General features: G+C 46.0%; 3 protein-coding genes across 5 annotated transcripts; all 3 read right to left on the bottom strand.

Moving 5' to 3' along the window:
* Positions 1–950: 950 nt before the first annotated feature.
* Positions 951–5,069, bottom strand: LOC9655646 (serine carboxypeptidase 24). 2 transcript variants are annotated; one of them, XM_024668866.1, is made up of 10 exons: positions 4,882–5,069; positions 2,530–2,591; positions 2,372–2,479; positions 2,217–2,312; positions 2,067–2,159; positions 1,935–2,017; positions 1,541–1,878; positions 1,379–1,480; positions 1,211–1,316; positions 951–1,147 (listed from the first exon to the last, which is right to left on the bottom strand). In XM_024668866.1, exons 1-10 carry the CDS (start codon positions 5,049–5,051, stop codon positions 1,004–1,006), a joined length of 1,302 nt encoding a protein of 433 aa, XP_024524634.1. In that variant the 5' UTR covers positions 5,052–5,069; the 3' UTR covers positions 951–1,003. The 2 variants fall into 2 exon arrangements, with proteins under 2 accessions (XP_024524634.1, XP_002964446.1); XM_002964400.2 differs by lacking the exon at positions 4,882–5,069 and having other exon boundaries at positions 2,530–2,779.
* Positions 5,070–5,755: 686 nt separating this feature from the next.
* Positions 5,756–9,820, bottom strand: LOC9654532 (non-lysosomal glucosylceramidase). 2 transcript variants are annotated; one of them, XM_024668861.1, is made up of 18 exons: positions 9,589–9,820; positions 9,407–9,526; positions 9,284–9,340; positions 9,143–9,219; positions 8,956–9,055; positions 8,818–8,900; positions 8,650–8,750; positions 8,495–8,598; positions 8,392–8,445; positions 8,287–8,342; positions 8,200–8,238; positions 7,986–8,133; positions 7,751–7,932; positions 7,635–7,702; positions 7,511–7,583; positions 7,402–7,463; positions 6,216–7,347; positions 5,756–6,153 (listed from the first exon to the last, which is right to left on the bottom strand). In XM_024668861.1, exons 1-18 carry the CDS (start codon positions 9,796–9,798, stop codon positions 5,850–5,852), a joined length of 2,970 nt encoding a protein of 989 aa, XP_024524629.1. In that variant the 5' UTR covers positions 9,799–9,820; the 3' UTR covers positions 5,756–5,849. The 2 variants fall into 2 exon arrangements, with proteins under 2 accessions (XP_024524629.1, XP_024524628.1); XM_024668860.1 differs by having other exon boundaries at positions 6,216–7,463.
* A 158-nt stretch (positions 9,821–9,978) lies between these two features.
* On the bottom strand, positions 9,979–14,735 carry LOC9654533 (probable alpha-mannosidase At5g13980). The gene is made up of 29 exons (XM_024668859.1): positions 14,491–14,735; positions 14,319–14,402; positions 14,160–14,248; positions 13,916–14,090; positions 13,734–13,853; positions 13,593–13,679; positions 13,469–13,540; positions 13,308–13,421; positions 13,157–13,257; positions 13,013–13,106; positions 12,800–12,967; positions 12,572–12,745; positions 12,466–12,522; positions 12,193–12,415; positions 12,018–12,139; positions 11,905–11,964; positions 11,791–11,850; positions 11,660–11,731; positions 11,555–11,602; positions 11,381–11,500; positions 11,269–11,334; positions 11,102–11,214; positions 10,956–11,052; positions 10,784–10,894; positions 10,649–10,732; positions 10,552–10,599; positions 10,433–10,501; positions 10,185–10,369; positions 9,979–10,111 (listed from the first exon to the last, which is right to left on the bottom strand). The coding sequence occupies exons 1-29, from the start codon at positions 14,686–14,688 to the stop codon at positions 10,057–10,059; spliced, it is 3,066 nt and encodes a 1,021-aa protein (XP_024524627.1). The 5' UTR covers positions 14,689–14,735; the 3' UTR covers positions 9,979–10,056.
* Positions 14,736–14,760: the final 25 nt, after the last annotated feature.

Below are 14,760 nucleotides of genomic sequence, written 5' to 3' on the forward strand. Positions count from 1 at the left end.
CAACGTCGCGATTCTTCCACGCGATGGATCCTTTCGGTGGAAGATGAGGCAGCACAAATCTTTCATATGCCTCCACGAATTCCATGGAGTCTGTCGACGTCGCAAGGTTCACGTCCTTCTCCTTGCTTCCACCGCTGAGAACACCAACAAAGTATCCTGGAAGATTTGCAGGAACGATCGGACCTCCGCTGCTACCATCCAGAACCGAGGCACTGATCTCCAGCCTCGATCCGGCCGAGCTCTCCAAACACCCCGGCCAGCACAGGAGCTCTCCGGTTCTAAAGTCCGCGAACGTTTCCTTGAGCCGATCAAAGAGCTCCTCCTTGGTGGCGATGTCCATCTTCTTCGTCGCCACCTCGCGGTAGCGCTCCCACACGCCGTGCTCCGCGGTGCCAAGCACCAGCTCCTCGCTCGTCATGCTCAAGAGCTCCACCATGGAAGGATACGAGAACGCCGCCACGAAAGGCCGCGAGGCGGGAACTTCGCCGGGAGAGCAAGGCAGGAAGAAGGATCCATCACTCTCGGCGCTGGCGGCCTCGAAGCACGAGAAATCCTCGCTCGCCACCAACGCCCGAGCCGCGCAATCGAATCCAGTGCCGCGGAAGGAGTTTGGAGTGACGAAAGCGCCAAGACAACCAAGAACACTACCATGATCGGCTGATACATAGCTGGCCGAGAGCGCGATCTGTGATCGCCCTCCATCGATCGAAAGGGCGGCGTGACAAAGAAACCGCTAAAGAATCTCGTGAGTTGAGCGTCTAGCACGATATCTATCCCCAGAGTGGGATCTCTCGCGAATGGGCGAGAAGGGCTGTCAGCTCCAGGCTCGTGATCGATCACCACCGACTTGGTAAACTATCAAATAAAAATGAATTTGAAGCTGAACTGAAAAAGAATTTGATATTCCAACTTAAACCACATGTTCAAGTAATATAAGCTAGAGCAAAAGATAAATTTCACATGTACTTGTTGAGTTTTATTTCTTGACAATCCCTTAATACAACTAAAACGATGGCAGTGCCTTGCCTTCGATAAAGTGTTGGAACAAGGCAAGTGACTCGCCAGGTTTGTCAAATGGAGGCTGATGTCCAGCACCTCTTACTGTCGCAAATGTCATTTCTGAGTACACTTCTGTCCATCCACCAACCTGCAGTTTAAAAGAGTTGTCTAATATACTCCTGGCACTCAACAAAATTTAGTTGACGCTTACCTGATTTCTGTAATTCCACCCATACCATGGAGTAACAACAGTGAGATTGAGTGCTTTGATCCAGCTCCTGGTTGAAAGCGTTGAAACGACAGCATCCAAATCCCCGCTGTGTTTTACACGTGTTGTAAGCTATAAGCACTTCAGATTGTTGTATTGTAACTCACAGACCTGTAAATCCAGATTCTCAAGCCACTCTTGAACAAATGTTGGTATACGGGGAGCATTGAGCGCTCTCTATCTAGTGTCGAGTAGTTCCTGTCAATATCCGGGCTGCAAAAAACAATTTCAAAATCAAAGCTTTCAATATCCAGTTTTGAACTAAACGCTTACTTGCAGAACTGCCACCGAACTGGTCTCGTCTCGACGTGCAAAGCGGCTTGAACATCCTGGCGGTTGAGATAAGGTGTCACAGAATCAAGGCAAGCCTCGTCATCTGGTCCTGAAAGTAAGTTGCATGCTGGTGCATAGATGTTGTAAGGAGTAATGTAGGCAATCAGGTTCCGGATCTGGGAGGTAGCATTTCTACATCTCGCTATTGATTCGTCATCATTCCTCCTACAGTAGGTCTTCTCTTCTTGGCAAAGCTCCTCAGAAATGATTGAATGCGAGTACAAGTTCTCAATGTTACCAGGACCGTCATAGTCGACGTCCGTGGAAGGATTACCAATCTGAATGTATAAAAATTAGCTTCTTTCAATGTAGTGTAGTGTAAGAGTGAACGTACAGCAAACCCCTTCAGGTTGATACGATTTCCATTTTGCTCATTATGTGAAATGATTTGCGATGCCAACGTTGGTATGTAATGTCCTTCAGGGAATCAAGTGTTACGTACTGTGCAAACCTCAAGTATGCATACCTGCAAAGCTTTCTCCAGCAACGAAGAAGTCATTCTGTTTATACTCAGGGAACTTTGTGAGAAATTCGAGCAGAAACAGCAAAGTATCGCTGGCTGCATCCCAAACACGTTTTATGAGAAGTTGAGAACCACAAGCAAGTGGTATAGTACCTGTTTGATTGTCTGTGTAATTTCCCCCATCAGAAAGCAAGTTTGTATATGAGAAACCGGTATTATAAGGGATCTCCAAACAGATGAGATTCACAGCTGCACATGAAATCGGATCAAGCAGATGAAACTCCTAGGATCTAGGAGAAAGAAAAAACCTTTATTCCAAGAGTATGGATTGCGAACGAGCCCAGTGCCTGAGTTATTTGTGCTGAATGGACCAGTCTCTCCAAGAGCTCCAGCGCCAATGGATGAACATCCCGGTCCTGCAGAAACGTACAAATATTACAAATGCTGCGTATCATCAAAGAAGCACCTCCGGTGAGCCATAATACCAACGGCAAGGAAGACGCATTTGGGTGATCTGCTTCGAAGAACCAGTAGAACAGTGCACGTCCAGCTGTGGCGTTTATCTCAATTTGACCTGCGTACTGCTTAAATCCAACTTCTGGTTGCCCAGGAAGCCCTTGCACAAGGTGCGAAGGGTCTGCAGCCAATGCCAATGCAACCTGGAGGAGCACAAGAAGAAGATGAATCCATGTCCTCATAGCTCTCACGAGTGGATGAAGCTTAACTCTTCATTGTCACGTTTGCGCAATCCTTATAGTCAACAAACCGTGTTGGATCAAACTCTTCTTGCCACCTGTCGTCTGGAGCCGAATTCAAAACATGTTTCAAATTTGGAGACTTCCGCAACCCAAATCCTGAAAGGTTGCCGCTTCTGAGTCTGTGGAATCCAACGCTTAGCTACAAACTTCAAGGCTACTTACACAGTAAATTAAGTTTGGGGACCTGTTCTTCTGACGTGCTTTCATCCTCGAAGAAATGCCTTGTTCATGCTGACAAGGAATCCCCATCTTGACAAGCGATGTAATCTGAGCTGAGTGCATTCCGATAACGATATTCTCACCAATTCTGCATCCTTGCCCGCGGCTGTGGCAAACAATGTGGACAGAAACAATTCAGAAAACCTACTCGCTCACAGCAAATGGACGCTCTTACGGCTGGAAGCTGCCAGATGAAGGCGGCGCCGGCTGTGTCAAAACTGCGAAGAGTACTATCTGATGATTGAGAGAAACAAAGGCGCTAGGGTAACATTATGCAATAAGCAAATAAGCAAGGCTGCAAGAGCAATTACAAGTACACATCAACACTCTAAAATAATTTTAAAAGCACGAGTGCATGCACTCAAAGATCTTGAAGTCACAGATCTTCATTGTTGTATTGATAAATATTGTTCATTGCAGATGTCATCAATCATCATAGCCTGAAAATCAGTATATACAAAGCCAATTATATTTGGGGACAGGTTTGGGGACCTGTTCTTCTGACGTGCTTTCATCCTTGAAGAAATGCCTTGTTCATGCTAACAAGGAATCCCCATCTTGACAAGCGATGTACTCTGAGGTTTATAATCAAAGCCAATTATATTTGGGGACAGGTTTGGGGACCTTTAATTACTTTAAAGTAATTAAACAATCACTTATTAGGAACAGTTGCATCTCTGGTTAATAGAGAGATTTATGCAACTTCTTGGTCACACCTGACATTTGATTTACAACATTTGCACGACCATAAAAGGATTCAACTAATTTGATGAAGATAGAATCACTCATAACATGGTGGATAGCATCTGGAGATCACAAGTAGTTGCAAATTCACTAGAAGATCATTATTAGAAAGCCTCAGCTTCCCACCATCCCAATGCGAGTCCACCAGCAGATGCCAAGAGCCAGCACCTCATTGTGCTTAATCTGGATAGTACATGTTTAAGTAACATAAGCTACAACAAGAGATAAAATTTCAAATGTACTAAACAAATGTTGAGTTTTATTTCTTGACAATCCCTTGTTACAGCTAAAACGACGGCAGTGCCTTGCCTTCGATAAAGTGTTGGAACAAGGTAAGTGCCTGGCCAGGTTTGTCAACTGGAGGCTGATGTCCAGAGCCTCTTACTGTCGCAAATGTCATTTCTGAGTACACTTCAGTCCATCCACCAACCTGCAGTTTAAAAGAGTTAACTAGTATACCCCCGTTCAACAAGATTTAGTTGATGCTTACCTGATTTGTGTAGTTCCACGCATACCATGGAGTAACAATAGTGAGATTGAGTGCTTTGATCCAGCTCCTGGTTGAAAGCGTCGAAACAATAGAATCCAAGTCCCCACTATGAATGACATGTGTTAAAAGTGCTTCAGATTGTTGTCTTGTAATGTAATTCACAAACCTGTAAATCCAGATTCTCAAGTCACTCTTGAACAAACTCTGGTATACGGGAAGCATTGAACGCTGTTTATCGAGTGGCAAGTAGCTCCTGTCAATATCCGGGCTGCCAAAAACAATATCAAAATCAGCTTTCAGTATCCAGTCTTGGATTAAACGCCTACTTGCATAAACGCCACCGAACTGGTCTTGTCTCGACGTGCAAGGCGGCCTGAACATCCTGGCGATTGAGGTAAGGTGTCACAGAATCAAGGCAAGCCTCATCATCCGGTCCTGAAAGTAAGTTGCATGTTGGTGCATAGATGTTGTAACGATCAATGTAGCCAGTCAAATCAAAGATCTGGGAGCTAGCATTTCCACATCTGGCTAATGCTTCGTCATCGTTCCTCCCCCTCCCACAGTAGGTCTTATATTCTTGGTAAAGCTCCTCAGAAATGACTAGAACCAGTAGAACAGTGCACGTCCAGCTGTGGCGTTTATCTCAGCTTGACCTGCGTACTGCTTAAATCCAACTTCTGGTTGCCCAGGAAGCCCTTGCACAAGGTGCGAAGGGTCTGCAGCCAATGCCAATGCAACCTGGAGGAGCACAAGAAGAAGATGAATCCATGTCCTCATAGCTCTCACGAGTGGATGAAGCTTACCTCTTCATTGTCACGTTTGCGCAATCCTTATAGCCGAACTCTGGATAAAATCAACAAACCGTGTTGGACCAAACTCTTCTTGCCCCCTGTAGGCTGTAGCCGAATGGATGGCCAGCCCAACATCTTAACAGGACTGGTTATCAGTCAAAAGCAAGGAAGTTAATGAACTCGAGGAACCGTGCATGATTGGAAGGCCTAGTATCCACCTTTGTAATTCGGTCATAACACCACAAAGTCCTCGTGAAAAGGTTACCGCATCTGCTGGGATCCTGTAAAACAGGCAACGCTTAGCTACAAACCAAATCAACCTCAAAGTTACTTACACAGTCAATCAATTCTGGGGAGCTGTTCTTCAAAAGTTGGCTGACGTGCTTTCATTCTCATCTTATCAAGAGACTGTTACAGATTGTAACAAGAAATGTCTCGTTTATGCTGACAAGGAACTCCGTGAAGAAATGTATTGCTCATCTGATAATGATATGCTCACCATTTCAAAAAATTCTGCATCCTTGTGGGCTGTGGCAAACAATGCGACAATGGCCATCCATAGCTTCTCCGATTGTGGGCCAGAAACAATTCAGAAAACCTGCTCACGTACAGCAAATGGACGCTCTTACCTCTCTCGTAGAGGCGATAGACCTTGCGAAACGCTCCATCCGACGATTTGCCCGTTCTTCCTTAACATCCAAAAAATCTCTCACCATTCGATCGAATTTATACTTTTAGTAGACAATCCCTTTGATCTTCCTCTTTCACCTTTTCTCGAATTGGATCATCCCCTGGGATAGACGCGGCTGCGGATATAGTCGAACATCCAGATCCACACCGACGAGTAAGCCTTCGCCTCCGGCGGCGATAGCTCCTTCAGCTGCGAAGCCAGCTTCGCAAAGCTTTTGTTGCAAGCCTCCACTTCCTGCGCTGTGATATCGCCAACTTCGACGCTACAACTTCGCTGCTTGAGCTGCTCTGGAGGATCGAGAGCCCATTGCATCGCCCAGATCGAAAGCGGTCGCATGTATGCCAGTGAGCGATACTTTCCATCGTTGTCCCAGGCTTCTGGAGTCTGGAAAGCATATCTAAACATCGAAACACTGCGTTAATCGCTGGCAAACTCGACAGAGAAACGAGCGATACGTACCCGTGTCCTTGGTCGGACCATCCATTCAAAAACACTCCTTTGGCAGTCCGGAATCCTTCTTCTCGCATGCCTTGCTGAATCATAGCCGCTGCCACAGCATAAGTGGTGCCTGCCCAAACTTCCCGAGACTGGAGCGAAGTCCTATCTTCACCGCCACTCGGTAGCATTCCATTGACAGCGCCTTCGTTTCCTCCCTTGTACCGCATGACGTTTGTGGCGAAAACCGTCCCAAGCGCGCTGGTAGCTTGATCTTCGCGGACGATTCCAGGAAGTCCAGAAGCCAGAGAATACCACTGCCCTGCGAGTTGATCCGACTGGACCGAGGTGCTGTTCTTGTCGTAGTGGAAGTAAGAGCCGTTCCACAGTGACTTCTCGTAGACAGCCTTTGCTCGTAGGAACTTGCCGTGAAACATTCTGGATGAAGGCTTGTCCCCGACTAGATCAGCCAATGCCGACGCTGCCTGGAGTGCTGCCACCCACAGTCCTCCACAATACGAGCTCACACCGTCGACAGTCCAGAGGTCGTAAGTCTGGTCCGGAACACCGTCGTTCTCAATCATACCATCGCCATCTCTATCGAACTGGTCTGTGACAGCCATGGCTGCATATGCGGCTGGCCAGACAGCTCTCGCGAATTCCAGATCCCCTGTAGCAGCTGCGTCTCTGTTTACCTGAACCACGAACTTGCAATTCAGATCCTTCCACTTGCTAGTGTCGTGCAAGTTGTAGCTGTTAAGTGTGTTCCACGGATCATGCGTACCGAGGTCGTGTGGAACCGAACCGAAAACAGCTCTGATGCCGGTGTTGCCATATGCCAGATAAAACATCTTTTCTGGATCATGCGAAAGGGTGGCGGCCGCAAAGTCTCGCTGGAGTTGAAGTTCAAGCCGTGGAAACAAGGCCAGCAGTGCATATGAGGCGTAGAAATGCACGTCGTACGTGTTCCAGAAATGATATTCCACTCCTTCCAAGTAGAGAAACTGTCCCACGTTATCTTCGACCGCCGGTATACCAATGGACCAAAATGACTGAGCCTCCGAATTTGCGTTGATAGCGTCTAGCAATGCTTCCGAGACTCCATTGGATTTTACCGGGTTAAGCTTCTGAGCTAAACACGCCTGACGGCAAGTATCTGAAAAACTTAAATCACATAGCAAGGTCGTGTAAATGCGTTTCATGTTCATACCTGTCCATATCGTTCCTCCAGCCACCAAGTAGTAAAGCTCGTTAAATAGAGTGTAGCGGTACCTACAGCCTCATCAGAAACTTAGCAGCAAGTAAGTTATTACGCTCACCATTCTGGAAGGCTGTGGTCGTTTAGGATCGGTTCTTGCCAAGCATGGATCTCAGATTCCCAGCGCTTGTAATCTATAGACAACAGCGAAATCAGGTAAAATGCGGAGAAATGTCCTCGCTCACTCAAAATGGCGTCGTGAACAAGCTTCGATGCAGCGTTGCCAGACTTCCCATAAAACTTCGTGTACCTCCTGCGAATTCCGCTCGAGAAGCTAATATAAAGAAGATTATCTCCTTACCTGTAGTAGGAGCTACCACCCAAGAAGGTAGCTTTAGGTGAATCCCATGCCAGTCCAAAGGTGATGGATTTTGTTCCGTGTGCTGGAACAACAACACTTGCGGCAACAGCAGCTCCCACAACGGTTTCCGGTTGCGACAACGAAGCGGACATCGTCGAATTCTTGGCATTAAAGCATCCTTTCTGTAAAAACAAGACAAGGAAATGTCTTCTTTGAAAACGCTAAGCGGTCCGACCTCTGTTATCTCACTCCACATATCCTTCGCCGTTTGATAAGAATTTCCCTCCGGGGAACCAGCGACTAGAAAACAAGGACAGACAGATGTGGAAACATCGTCCGTTTCCCTTGCCGCAATAGCGAACGTCACAGAGTGTTCTTCTTTCCTGAAAAAAGTGAAATAAAAATAAAAAGTCTTGCTTATTGAAACCTGGAAACCTTTGTTCTACTACCTGTGATGAAGAAGCACCCCACGGACTCCATCCTCTTCCCTGCTTCATGAAGTTAAAACTTTGACATGCGTATCACCGCTTACTCACATGAAAGGAGAATTTTCATGGCCTCCAGATGTTTCCGATCCTCCAGCAATGCTGTTCTGTATATCCGTCGGAATTACATGAAGTCAAAGACATGAAACGACTTACAGCCCACGTAAAAAGCAGCGTAGCCGTCGCGTCTTCATCTCCTGTATTTACAAGCTGAAAGAACCGCTCATCTAGTGCTGATAATGAGTTCTAACTGGCCCACCTCATAGATGAAGACACAAGAAGGAAAACTACTTTCTTTGTAGTTGTGTGGTACGAATGGCGAAACCTGGCGGCATGTAATCTTCATTTGGGGATCCGGTTCTCCTGAATTGTTAAAACACTTATCATTTGCGAAAAGGAAAGATGCTCGCCTACCATCATAAGTTGTCCAGGCACGAGGGAATAACCCGTAATAAGTGCTTTTTACCCCAGTTAGATTCCAGTTCCAAGAAGAAATCCCGGACTCAGTCTCCTTACTATGTAAGAAAAAGAAAAAAAACAATAAGTCAGCGCGTAAAAGCAGGCTTTGGTCCGAAAATGTACCTTTCAAAAACTGGCTCACCAGGAAACAACACTGATGAGGTCTTTTGCGTTGTACCATCTTTACTGTGCCGGGTGATAAAAACCTGCGTAGAATTTCAGCATACGTTAGCTGCAAGAAGGGAAAGCTTCACTTCATACCGAGAACTGATCAGCTAGAACAGCAGAAGTCTGGCAAACGGTTGGAAGCAGTTGCCATCGTGAAAAATCACCTCGGAAACCTCTACCAATGCTTCCTCCCCTGCACGGCCGTTAATTCCAAAATCACTCTACACGAGTTAACAAGACTCGACTCACTCTTCCAAAGCGAAGGCAGTAATATACAGACCCAATTCCACCGAGAGGAACACCTTGGCACGAAGAAGCCGGCGTATCTTGAGGGTAGAATGGATCGATAGGCGCTCTCTGCGAGAGAAAGAAAAAACCAAGCTAAGAACCGAATTTTCCATCGATCTAGAGAAAACGCTACCCGTCCTTGTTCGTGCTCACTTCTGCAAAACTTCCACAGCCGGACACCCATCGGCAGCTATGAAATTCGAGCAAACAAAACCAAAGCCTGTGAGATCTTGACTTCCACAAAACAATGACAAACCATCTCAAGTATTTCTCTGAGAGTTGGCTTAAACTCTGTGAGCTCCACCACAGGAGTATCCAGCCTCCGCTTCCACGCCAGTGCTGGCAGCCCCATTCCTGGATCTGCCTCGATGTGGCGCTGGAGAAACGAAATCAAAACCAGCGAACGCAAATAGGAAAATGCGAGTCAAGCCTTGCTACCTCCATAGCCGGCTGAGAGGGACAAGCTCTCAAACAAGCGAGCGTCCTCACAAAAGTGGACCCTTTGCTTGCAATCTTGCTGTGAACGTAGATTCCCCGCCAAGGAGCAGCAACAGCGGCATTGTTTAAGAGAATCTGCCAATTGGAGCTCACCACTGTAGATGCTGCGGCCGACGTAGACGTCGATCTGGAGCTCACGAACTGGATCATCGCGCCTTTAAGCACGGAGATCGAATAGATCGCTCGATCGTGCTCCAGCGACAAGAACAGGGCAGGACAGGACAGCTAACGATTTCAACTTGCGCTGGATGGATCGAACAAATCGAGCTGTCGCTGCGCTCCCGTTCCACGCGCTCGATTAAAGAACCCTAGCCTAGCCAATCAAACAAATGTAACAACATTGGAACTACTTAATGTGTCCTTCTGGCCATAGGAAATCTGGATTATTTTCTCTTCGCTTGCGTGAGCTTAAGCAACACGAAGAGTGGCAGCGCCAGCAGCGTTCTCTTCGAGCTTGTTGTCCCTACGGCATTAGCACATTTTTTCTTGTTCCTGTCCAGCGCCAAAACGCTATAGTAAGTAGCAAGGAAACTTACTCGAAGTGGATCTGGATGGTGCGAATCTCCATGCATCCGAGCTCCACCTCCATCTTGCTCGCGTCCAGTGCCGCTCCCCGCGGTGACTTTCGAGTGATTCCGGCCTTTGCGATCGTCCACTTGAGAGGCTTGATGTTGGACTTTTCTTGGTTCGCGGAGAGTGAGAGCTCCGTCGCCGACTTGATCTGGAGCGTGACACAAGTGGGAAGCGTTTAGTATTGTTACTTAGTGGAGAAAGTTTAGCTTACCTTGCGGCCTGGAAAGAGTTTGCTCAGGTCGACAGTTACGGTCTTGGATAAATCTTCGTCTTCATCAGCCTGTCGGATGCGGTTTTTTAGTATTTTAGCCAACCAACTTATTGTCGTACCTCGTACAAATGGGCCAAACGCAACAGAGCATCTCCATTGTCCAATGCCTGTCAAGCACAAAAAGTTAGAAGCTCACCCAAACAGAGATTGATCCACCTGAAGTGTTATAAGTCCAACGTTTTCTGGTAATGCATATCCCGACGCAAATGGGGTGAAACCATTTATCTTGTTCTCCCCATCCTGCAATGCGAAGTTAGACTGCGTACTGCACGTACTTATAGCATCACGTACCGTTGTTCCAAAATAAAGTTGTAGAGGAAACAGCTTCTTCTGCCCTTCATACCGGCGCCAACGAGCAGCTTTGGCAACCGGGTTCACGTTAATATAAGAAATGCCTTGCACCTGTTAAACAGAAATAACATAACGCGACTAGTCCAAAGAACCGAAAGAAACTTAAACTCACAGTCAAGCCTTCGCAGTTGCTCGAGTTTCGTTGAGGCAGACAGACAACTTCGTCCAGCGCCTCTCCAACTCCTCTCCCATCATCAACTAGCAAGCGTCTACAGAGAAAATTTATACAGTAAGAAAAGAAAATCGAGAAAGGCACACCTATGTAGCATGACTTCAAGTTGACCATCTGAAATGCTTCCGGCACCAACAGAACGGTCAACCAAAATCGAAAAGTCCGTTTTCTTGTCCGTCAGGTAAACTCCAAGATTCACCTACACGTATTACCGAAGTATATAACCACAAAGCAGAGCAAGTAGCAGCCTTACCGGGTAATAGTTCCCAGCAACTGGTTGTGTAACTTCTAGCTTCCAGTCGGATCTGAAATCCCTTACCTGCAGAAACATCAGCAAGAGAAAAATATATATTTCAGTTTCTTACCCGCTTTATAAAGTCACGACCATTTGAATCACTATAAAACACGCCCTCACTGGGAATGCCAGTTGTGAATCTGGTTATTACTTCTTTGCCGATTCCATCGTCAACTGGAATCGGGCCAACCTGAATAAAGGAAGGAAAGTTAAGATCTGCAGTCCAGAATCTAGCTGTTTATACCACAAATTCTACTTCTGCATGCCCGACATCTTTGTACAATCTGAAAATCTGCAAAACTCAAGCAACAACATATAAACTAAGAATATAGGCAGAACTTCACAGCACCTGGTAGATCCACGGAGCAACTTCCTGGTGAACCTCTTCAACTAAAGGCCCTCGAACAATTTTTAAAGACACCTTCCAAGAGAAAGGCACGTGAAACCTTGTTCAGCATTATGCAATAAATATTAAGTTACCTCACTTGCCACCGGTGTGGCTGTTTGCCCATCTGGAAGAAAAATATATGCTCCCGAGTGCTGACACAGATGAAAAATCCATCACGACAAGACATTGTAATCTATGTGTCATACCTGTCCGGATCCAGCATAGCCGGCGTACCAGTAATAAGATTGTTGAACAGGAGTTTCAGCCTGAAAATAAAAATAAAAATGAATGGTAACGCCACGAGACATTATTTACATACCCCAGATTTGCCATTCGATATTCTTGTCAAATGACCAGTTTTTGAAGAAAATGTCAATTTAGTATCAAATCCAGCTGCAATAGAACTAGATCCGTTGCTGCTTTCGAACTTTGACACTGTTGCTGCATTCAGAGGAGTAGATTATATAGAGTCAAATTAGTAGCACAAAACTTACCAGTGTCTGCCGATCCAATACTAACATAGTATGTGCTTACACCAAGAGGAGGTACAGCAGCTTTGAAATAAAGCCAATAACTAGGAGGTGTCCCCGGAGCCACCCCGAGATTAGCACGTACGTAATAGGATCTGGTTCTTTTCGTTGCGTCACTCACAGGTACAAGCTGAGAGGGCACTGCTTTACCAGAGGCATCTTTTACAACTAGTCCTTCTTCATTAACCTGCAAGGCCTCAGCATAAGCATACCTCAACAATTTTTTAATGTACATACAGGTATCCGAACATAATCTTCTCTTTGCCATCCCAGTGGATTGTATGCTGTTACAACCTGCAAAACTCAAGGGTTAGCATTGCTGCATGAAACTTGGAGTCTATACCAAGTTCTTTTTTGCGTGTTCTGTCAACGGGCAAAAGCTGACGTTGAGAAGCGGGCACTGGAGAATTAACAAGCGTTCTAAGGAGAAAATATCATGCTTAAAAGTTACCTTCACAAAATTCTCTTCAGAAGAACTTGTTAATGCCTTCAGAGCCGACTTTACAACCAAGTCCGACTGCAAAGTCATCGTCAATAAAAAAGCGTAGCATCCTATAGAATTAAAGCATACCTCAGCTGCACCAATGGCCAGGCGCTTCGCATAATCATTTGTGACGTGCTGTTTTTCAGTTCCACTAACACCATCATGGTGTTGAGAAATACTCAATGCATCCCACAAGCTGTCAGTATTAGGACCATCTTTCTTCCTTCCAGCTAGAAACTCAAGTTGTCTTGCTGCCTGGTAAACCTATCAGTAGCTAGACAGAACGCACAAAGTTCTTGCCTGAAAAAATCCGCTGACTTCTCTGACATATCCCTTGAACGCAGCTCTACTGGTGAAATATCCAGTCCAGAAAGATTTTCCATCATCAGCATACCTGTAACAACAACTTCAAATGAATAATACTACTTCTAGTTGTAAGCTTACGGGAAAAAATCGTCCGTCTTCAGCGGCCAGGTTTCATCCGCAGCGTGTTTGGCGTCAAGGTACATTGATGGGGTTGAGTATAGGGCGTTGACTCTACCATCCTGCATCAGTCCCCTCGTCAGTCTAGCAGAAAAAAATATTACGTACCCACAAGATTCACGTAGTGAATGAACTTATCCATTTGCACAAACCACTTGCCAGCTAATGCGTACTTAAAATCATTTCCCATGGTCCACATTATATGATTGGTACGTGTTATATTTGCCTGCAAGAAACAGTTAGCAGATCGTTTTTTTTACAATAGCAATCAACCTGGGATTGAGCTGCAGCTACAAATGCGTCCACTCTCTCCTTCACGTTATAATCAAAAAGCAAAGGATCGTCCTGGAACAGCATCGTAAATAGCGCGATTTTTTAAAAATCAAAACCAGCTTACTTGAACTGGAATCTCGTCTGATTCTTCGTAAGCTAAACCATGACCATCTGGTGGACCGTAATGGACTGGAAAAATACTTGTAAATACCTGCTCTCCAGAGAGAGTTAATCAATCTTTTAGCCTTACTAAATAGCAACTCACCTGTGCATCCGAGCCTAAAGTATTTGAGCCCTGCCAAATAACTTCTAAGCTTTTGTCCTTGTATCTTTGACGTCTATCTTGATAGTCAATTCGGGCGAAAAATAATGCGTCAAAACCAAGCTGAATGGACAAAAACAAAGAGTACGTAAGGCCAGAAGCCATGACAAAGCTGTATCTCGTACCTCGGCGCCTAGAAGATATGCTTGAACGGCGGAGTGACCAAAAGGATCAATCTGCCATCCAATGCGAGGAGTCACTCCAAATTGCTCCTTGATATACTTGTGTCCAAGGGTCGTCTGCTCAATCATATCTATGTAATGCGTCGCTGCTTCATCGTGCATGCACCATCCCCCGTTTCTACAATTTGGAAGCGCCGTGAAATTCCTCTCACAAACACGAAAGTAAAAGAGCCATCGATCGACTTACATGAGCTCAAGCCTTCCGGAATGGATCAGCTCTTTTACAACACTTTGCACCTCTTCTGTTTGTTCTCTCCACCATCTCTGGAAAAACGCCTGAAACTCGAGAAAATTACTGCTGGATTCTCAAAGAAAGAAATAGAGAGATAAGAATCAATGCAAGTACCTGCTCGACATACACGAATTTTCGATCCGGATTACTCGTCAGGTACATGAGAATGCTATCGAGAATGTACTGGACTCCAGCTTCCTGTCAATCGCTAGGTTATTCCCCCAATTTCTTGCCGCGGATGATCCGAAAATCCAGCGAAAGAGCTGGATTCACGCAGAAAACACACCTGGATGGTATTGTTGGATCCAATGTAGTACTGATCCACAGTCTTGAGCCATCCGACATCATCGTGCGTGTGTGGGACGAGATGGACGTTGATCTTGCCGGCGACAATGCCGGCCGTGGTGTTGTACCTCTTGCTCGCGCCCAGCTCCGCGATCGCCAGGAAGACGAGGATGGTCAAGAGGGAGCGGCCGCCCGCCATAGCCAAAATCTCAAACCCCGAAAGGAAAACGTTCTTTTGCCATAGGCGACTCTGTTGTCATATACACCAGAC

Source organism: Selaginella moellendorffii, unplaced genomic scaffold, assembly GCF_000143415.4.
Source record: "Selaginella moellendorffii unplaced genomic scaffold, v1.0 SELMOscaffold_4, whole genome shotgun sequence".
Lineage (NCBI taxonomy): Eukaryota > Viridiplantae > Streptophyta > Lycopodiopsida > Selaginellales > Selaginellaceae > Selaginella > Selaginella moellendorffii.